The 8,787-nt window shown below is 36.1% G+C and overlaps 1 protein-coding gene across 1 annotated transcript in view; it reads left to right on the top strand.

Moving 5' to 3' along the window:
• The first annotated feature begins 1,574 nt into the window (after positions 1-1,574).
• Positions 1,575-8,787, top strand: part of LOC149799819 (UDP-glucuronic acid decarboxylase 1-like) — a 62,764-nt gene continuing 55,551 nt past the window's right edge. Inside the window, exon 1 of the mRNA XM_089959237.1 lies at positions 1,575-1,784. Within this exon, the coding sequence (XP_089815363.1) occupies positions 1,691-1,784 (94 nt within the window). The 5' untranslated portion in view covers positions 1,575-1,690. The remainder of the gene's footprint in view (positions 1,785-8,787) is intronic.

Raw genomic sequence — 8,787 nt, 5'->3', positions numbered from 1 at the left:
GGGAAAATATTCTACCGTCCTTCCGTTTTCACAGGAAGCTTGAGAGGGACAGAACTTCCAGTTCAGTTAAGTCCCGAGTCTTTAAGACAGAGACGGAAGTGGGACTAACAGAGCAGTCGGAGTCGACAAGTCTAGTCGGGGAAGAGAGTCCAGGAGGAGGAAAAGGAATCGAGGAGGAGGAAGTGGAGAAGAAGGATGAGGAGTATAGAGAAATCGAGGAGAAGCAGGGATTTTGAGACAGTCGTGAGGGAGAGGAGAAGGAATTGGAGGAATAGGAGAGAAGAATACACAGATTAGTTCAATACAAGGACAGGTGGAAAGCTATATCACACTACTAATCAAACGATTCAATAGGCTATCACAGGGTCTAGCGAAAGGAGAGTACTTGGGAAATTGTAGTCATTTGACTATTGAATTGTCATTAAATTGTTATTCCTTGAATTTAATTTTTGTATATTCAATCATTTAACCGTCGGCATTGCTCACTGTGGGCTCGGAGCTTTACATCTATATTTCACTAATTTAACTTACAACCCAAATTGAGCCTGGGTGGGATATCTATAATATAATTTAAATAGAACATTAGATGCACCCTACCCCAACCATAACACACCTACCATAGTAGCGGCATAAAAACCGGTCACGTCCTCAGCGATTTCGGTGCTTGAAGCAAGAGGTGTCACCTCTTAATTCTAAACGGAATATTTGAACATAGTTCAAACCTAATATCTTAATTATGGCAAAAAATGGTTGATGTCAGATAAACATTTTGCAAATCATTTCCTTCCCTCCAAACTTTAGTTACATTGGAAGAATTGTCAAATTTATGATGAACGGCAGCTTTAGGACTTTGAAAAGGTCCATGGGCTTAGTGTACAGATAAAAAGAATGAGATTACATCTCCAGAGAGATTATGTCAGATTAATCTGAGAGAAACTAACACGATGGAAACAGTACACGGATCAGAATGTTACGCGGGTAGATATACAATGTTGTAATCGTACCTGTTTTATAATCAGCTTTAGCGATTTTAATTTGTACTATATTTATGTACAGACTGATTTGTGCCTTGTTTGTTTCCGTGCTTTTATTTTGTATTATAAAAAGGCGGGACATTTATGGGGTAAATTCTCGATAACCCAGTCACGTCCGGTACTGTCTGATTGTGTATACATGTAAAACAATGAGCGGCGACCCGTGAATGCGATTCGCCGATTGAAGTATTTATGTATCCTAAGAGTCACACACACACACACACACACACACACGAGAGAGAGAGAGAGAGAGAGAGAGAGAGAGAGAGAGAGAGAGAGCAGTAAACACTAGCTTTAATGTATTTACCGTTTGCTGCCTTGACCACATATCTTTCACTTTGTTCATTTTTAATATTTAATATTCTGATGGGTGAAGATTAGTTAACCGTTAACGGAAATTTAGAGCGTTGCTAAACAAGCCGCTCAACATTTGTCGGCTAGATGCGGTTTACTAGTTAATATTTTGCAAAGGATTAAAACCAGTCTGAAATTTTTCATTGTTGTGCAAATACTTGTTTTGCTGTTTTGGGTCTATCTGTCAAACAGTTAAATGACATAGAGGCTAAACACACATGGGGACGCACCTAGCCGAGTAACAACGTAACTCAACTACTAAAATTTTGTGTCGTTGGAAACTATTTCATGGTTAAGTTCATATGACCTCTGGTAAACTCATGCGTTTCATACCCCTGAGAAAGATGAAGAGTACAAAGATTATTGTTTTCGTGGTGATTTTCATTTTAGTCATAGGTGAGTGTTTTTCGTTCTGCTTACGAGTCAATGACGCTTATCAGTGCGTCTCGTTCAGGAAGCTATAACGTCACTTAATGAGATCTTCTGATTCTGATGCTGTATTATTGTCCGCTAGCTTTCTAAAAGTTGTTTAACACTTAACGTATCTATGTTGTATGTTTATCTGGATATCGTTGATCCGTTGTTACGATTGTTTGGCCATGACCTAACACGTCATGTCATGGCTTCGACATGGTCGAGGCTACCAAGCGATCATACACATTGCAGTAAAGCAAAAAAAAAAAAAAACTATAAAAAAAACTAAAATAAAACAACACAAAAAACCCGTATATTGTGAGGACAAAAAGGTGACATGAATAAAAATCATCTATAGTATTGCTATTCATCCCGTTTATGTGTACGATTTTAAAAACAAAAGCATAAAGGATAAAAAAGATTCACTAAACTGTCATTTTATGTCATGCTCTGCAGGGATGTTAATTGTTTCATAACCAGGAATTTTTGTAACCTGGTTGTTTCATAATCATTTGTTTTAAAAATGTTAATACTTATAATTATGATGTTGAACTTTAATTTTTGATATATATACTAAAGTTATGAGAGGAATTATATACCTTTGCAGACCTATTCACCAAAATTGAGGAGTCAGCCAGTATCAAATGTGATACTGTTTCCTGACTCATGCAGTGTGGATGCTTCCTTAGTAAGAAGAATCATTTTGAAAGACATGCCAGATATTAAATAATTATATGTAAAAAAAAATTAACTTTCAACATATTTTTACAAAGCTAATCAAAGAAAATGACAATTAAAAAACTATTTACAATTAGTTTTATTTATTAAAATAAATGATTACAGGAGCTTTCACCCTAAATTATATTGTATAACACATTTGCTTGTAATTAAAAAAAAGAATCAAAAGAAAAAGTGAAACTTTATCCTTTTTTGTCATTTTCTTTTCTTCTTTTGTCATTTTTTTTATTACAAGCAAATGTATTATACAAGAATTCAGGGTACAAATTTTTGTAGTTATTGCATTTTGAAACAATATATAACTGAAAGTAAAAAAACAATGTAAATTTAGATCTTTTTTTTGAAGTATAAAACAGTAAATTGATGTGAAAAAATGTATGGTTTGAAAACAAATAATAATAATAATAATAATAATACTTGTTGCAAGTTTATGTCCTTGTTGGAAATGATAACACTAAACGTTGAACACATCCAAGGAGTCACATTGATGTTATTTGAAACAAAAGACAATCTTAGTTGGAAATGATGAAACTGGCATAGAGCCTGGCTTTTCTAATGAAACAGCCTAATGTAATTGCTATCACAATCACTGTTACTTGGTTGGGCCTAGAGTAGGAGTGGATCCATAGATGAATGTACACCACCTCAAGAGACCGTGTAGACAGCTAGTTTGTAGTATACACATAGCTGCCAACCCTCATGAATTTGGTGTGAATTTCACGACTTTTTCAGCAATTCATGGATTCACGCCGCAAGACAAAAATTCACGAATTCTCCAATTCTCAATTATTTTAAATCTTTAATAAAATAACAGATTTCCCGTTAACACATTAACCCCTGGCGACAAGTATACTTGTCGTACTTTACACCCCTGATCTCCCATGAGCCTCGCTAAAGTGGCTGAGTTTGCATAGCTTGTCTCCCGAGCGCCGAGTTTAAGAGGCAGTATTTAGCAAGGCCTTTCTCCCACACGATGAGTTAACTCGGCGCAAACCATTGGTTGATTTAAAGCCAATTCCTACTAATGCAGGCAGTTTAACCAATCAAATTTTAGCTTACTTAGATAGAGTGCACATTGCTGAACAGCGGGAAATTTTTTTCACTTTGATATCAGTTGATTTAGTGAAAATATTTCGATTTTAAATTGATGCAAATTGATGAGAATCAGCCTCTAGGAGCAAACTTTTACTTGACGGATTCTGATGGAGAATTTTCTGGATTTTAATCAGACGAGATTGATAGTGACATCCAAAAAGCTACTGAAAATAACAGCAGTAGTGATGAAAATGAGAATGTTGAAGAAGAAGAAGAAAATGAAAGTAGAGCTGATCGATGATCGTAAATGATAAAACACACATTGACAAGAGGCTATACCAAGGACCAGCAACGGATTTAGACCCTGATGCAAATGCATTTGATTTCGTGGAGCTTCTTTTTCTTTTGAATAATCGTTAAATAAATGTTTGGGAAATATACGTTGTTAACATGAGTGTTCATAGTTCAAGGTTTGTTAAGTGTTTTATTAGTTTTAAAAATTTCCAGTGAGAGTTCTTAGGAAGAAAGGTAAGTAAAGAGCAAGTAAAATATGCCCATTTGTGTACAGTATTCACAGGATGTTTAGTTTACAAGAGACGACAAGTGGAATTTTTGTGTGCATAAAATATTATTTCATCTGTTGATGGTGTTAATAAATCTTTGTGAATTCATAATGGATTTTATGGATTATTCACGGCAAGAGAAGCAAATTGGCAAGTACATCATTTGTTTTCACCATCATGCATTAGTTTTATTTCTGCATGTAGCATAAAATTTATACCATTATGTATGTAAGTTTATTGAGAACTGCCGTGCCAAATTTCAGCTGAATTAAATGAATACAAATAAAATAATAACAATTTTATTGCAAGTAGCCCCCTCTATAAAAATCTGCAATCCAATTGCTGTCAGCTAGTCTCAGGGATACAGGCACTGGAAAGGCTAACTCTGCTCTAGGTGATCTCTGCAAGTATGCTTCAGGGGACTGCCTAGCTGTTTGGCTCAGGGGTTAATGTGTTAAGCACTAGTCATGATATTCACAGTTGCCAAAATGATCCGGTACTGCTGATTGTGATATTAGTAGAACTACAGTAGTACAGTTGGCCAGTAGCAAACATTTTAGTATATTTTGTTTTATATGTATAAGAGTAGTTTTACAAATGCTTTTGAGAGAAACTGTGGCCTAACCGGAAATTTGCTCTGCGCATGCGTCACACAACGCTGATTTGAGTTCAGCATTGCATGTAAGATCTTGAAAATGTCTTCACCACCCAGGAAAAATAAATGTATTGCTCAAAAAGTGAAGTTTAATTTGGAATATATCAAATATTGGCTGTGCATTCTGCCATTAAACATTGATATACATTATGGTTTTTGCACTCTGTGTGCCCCATATTGTAGTATTGGACACGGTTGTAGAGACGATGTGAGGAAGCACATCGGTCGCAAAAAACACGTAGAAGTTGGGAAAATTAAGAATTCGCAGATTTCAGCTCTGGAATATTTTAAGCCATCAGCAGAAGACCTGCAAGCTACCAACACTGAAGCATTATTTGTGAGTTTTCTTGTCGAACACAATCTACCTTTATCAGCTGGAGACCAAACTAAACATTTGTTCCGGCAAATATTCCCGGACTTGAACATTGCTTCAGAATTTTCCTATGTAAGAACCAAAAGTGCTGCAGATCCTGTGTATTCCTCACAGCAACAGTGACAGCAAAATAGTATTTTCTCTAGTGAGGAAAATAAGATAGACTTTAGGGCCTCCTTAGCTGCAGAAAATTTGTCAGCAATTTTAGTCACCAAGATCAAGCAATTGAGGAAGTTCAAGTCTGCCACGGTATCATGTCTTGATAAATAAATATTTCTGCATTTATGTAGTGGTTTAGTTTTATATTGCGATCTTGATATAGTGTAGTATTGACGGTCAGAGTGGATGGAGTTATGGTCATGGTATTTTTCACTAATTCATGTCCAGGTTCACGACTTTTTATCCCTATTTTCACTAATTGTGAGCCTGGAAGGTTGGCAGCTATGTGTACAGGTCTCAGAGTGAGAAAAGGCAGGCTTGGATGTAACAAGTATGTGCATGCTGGTACCTTTCTAGTTTACCTTCTGAAAATTGACTTAAACAATTTGGATGTGTCATTGGGTCCTACACCTTTCAGTAAATGTAGTTCATGGTGACCTGTATTTGATCGAAGAGTAATTTTTGGTTAACCTTTGCATTTAGTTTGCTTTCCCAGGCACCTTTCATTTCGGACTGCATAATCAGTGCTGCACCTTTTTATATGAGATCATAGGTTGCCCGTGGTTATTTAGCCTCTGTCCCCTAAATGTTGACCACAGTGCACACATTTTTGGTCAGGACCTAATTGAAAAATGTGCCTACTCTTTTATAGTTGCTGTGCACTTTTGTCCATGTCTGTATTGGCACTATCAATGGCCAAATATTGCTAAAGGAGATAAAAAAACACCAAGATGACAATTACCTGTAATACCTGTTTTAAACAACATATTTGGCAGCTAAAACATTTCAGATTTGAGATAGACTTCTGACTCGCAGTGTGAAGTCTTTGATAACTACCAGTTTAGCCAGTTTTGAAGGTTCACTAGCAGCAAAAAATATTTAATATATTTTAAGGTTGAATTAATATAAAAAGGGACTAAATTCTTTGCATGTACACCATTTACCATTTAATCCTTGAATGATTACCTTATTAAGAAAAGCAGTTCAGAAAAAATAATGGGAATTATTAGTTCCATAATGCTATTTATTTCAGGTGAATCAGGTAGTCAAGCATGTTAATTTTTGAACACAGATTGTAGCCATGGTAGTTTAATGTCTTATGTGTTGGACATGTGACCAGTTATTGTTATGGGTTTAGTGCCGTTGTTTAGCACATAATATGCTATACGTAGCAGCCAATGTATTTGGTGGAAGAAGAACCCAGAAGAACCTCTAACCCATGGAAAGCTCACATACTCATGATGGACAAGCCAAGAATCGAACTGACTCTGACAGAGGTGAGGAGTCAGTTATCTGTAAGGGTGAACGCCGTAGACCACTTGGCCACCTGGGGCATCAAACTCACGACCAAAGGGTGTAGGTTTGATTCCCACCATTGGATAAACTGGATTGGCTACCAGGGTGTTTCCTTGAATAAGACACATTGCTTTACTTGTCTGGGCATGATTATGACAATTAAAGTTTTCCTGTTCCACAAAACCCCAAACAAAATCCCCTCAGACCTATTTTCATGACTTATACTGCGGAAGCTGACCTGAACATTAAAAAGGTCCTTGATCACTGAAGTATAGTAAGTAGGTCACAGTGATCTAATTTTAGAATGATAGTGTTGTATTAGAAATATATGTACCAAAAAAGTTTTGTAACTCTACAAAGTTTCCCAGAAAATTACCTAAGTGTGAAATTGTACATGATCATTGGAAAAATAAAAGTACATCAAAGTAACATGCTTTGTTAAGTCAGTGTAGTACTTCTTGGACCAGGGGTGGGCAAAATATGGCCCATGGGCCAGATCTGGCCCATGACAGGGTGTTATCAGTTAATCTACATCATAAGGTACAGCTTTAAAATAAAAATGCTTGTCTGGCCTGCACAAACCTTGGATGAGGTTGTACATATCTGTGTTAGACTGTGTACACATATCAACCTACATGATGGATGCAACAGCAGCTGAGACTTTGGCTCTGTCATAAAGTGTATATTTGCCACCGTTGATGACAGTGAATGTCTATTAAGTTTTGAGTATAGCATAAGCTGTCCTGCATTTAGTGCATGGGAGCTATGAAATACCTGTCATTTTTTCATTTTTTAAAAACAAAACTTGTATCCAGTATTGTGGGGGCAAATACTCCATATGGCCATATGGAGGAAAAGTTCAGCACAAGTAAGAGTTGGAAATTGTACATATTTAGAATTAATCTTCTGGTAGCAGTGTTCATGTTTGGTCCACAAAGGAAACCCCAACCCTCCAACTCTAACAACTGTCGCATAATGATTGTTTTGGAGTGACCCACTCCTCCCTGCCCACCTCTCTTGGGTCGGTGGTTCTTCCCTGGGTTTTCCAGGGTTCTTCCTCCACCAGTTATACTGGCCACCATGTATAGCCTATCTTGTGCTGAAAAATGGCGTTAAACCCTAGAACAACAACAACAACAACAACAACAACAAAAATCCTCCCTGCCCACCAATTGTTAATTGCAAGGATTATATGAAAATGCAAAGCATAGCAGACCATAAGATTTTGAGATTGTCTGTGTCACTTGTTATATTTGCATTACTTCATTCTACAATTCCAGATTGAGCATGGAAAATCCATGTTGGTAATGTGTTCAGGATTGTGAAATTTGAGGAGTAAATTTAAATTAAAATTTTACAGTTGTTATTGATAATTTTTTAGTGACTGAATATTTTCCCTTGAGGCTCTTCTTTGCTGGATAATGAATTGATATTAATTACATTTTCATGTGTTGCTAACAAGTTTACATTACATAAAATGTAACAAATTTATATATGTATCACTAATGTAGGAGTTGCAACCTGTTTAAGGTCAGAACATGTGTATCCATCATAAGCAAATACAAAATGAACTAAAACTTCATAGGGCAAAACAAAAAATATGTCTGTTTCTGGTAAGCCAACCATCTCAGTTTTTCGTTGCCAAAACTCTCACTGCCCCCACCTGATAACAATAACCAAACAAAATAAAAAAGAAATTAAAACAATTGAAATAACTGACCTACCCTAATTTAAAAAACAGTGCATATGAAACACTTATTTTTTGGAGGGGGGGGGGCTAGTGGATCTACACTCATAAACAGCTGGAACCAAAGTTCATTCATATGTTGCATTGTTTATTCCACAATATAGTGATTTTGGCTAACCTTCACTTTTGTTCATTTTCTCAGGCAGTTTTCTTTGGAGTTGCAAAATATGGTATATAATTGTATCGTGAGTAAAAATTAGGTCACTGCCCAATATTTCTTGGTTCATTTACATGTTATTGCCTTTGGGTTGAGCTAACTTTTTATAGGTTAAGTTTGTATATAGGTAATTTCTTAGGCGCTTATTCATTGAATCACATAAGTTGGTTTGGGTAAATGTAGCATGTGAAGTGCTAATGTTTTCCATGAAAATTAGGCCATTGTGATCTATATTTCACAGTATAGTGGTTTTGGTTACCTT

Source organism: Sinohyriopsis cumingii, chromosome 5, assembly GCF_028554795.1.
Source record: "Sinohyriopsis cumingii isolate HCF-2022 chromosome 5, ASM2855479v2, whole genome shotgun sequence".
Classification (NCBI taxonomy): Eukaryota; Metazoa; Mollusca; class Bivalvia; order Unionida; family Unionidae; genus Sinohyriopsis; species Sinohyriopsis cumingii.
The sequence above is the reverse complement of the archived record's forward strand: the minus strand, read 5'-3'. Positions and strand labels throughout refer to the sequence as shown.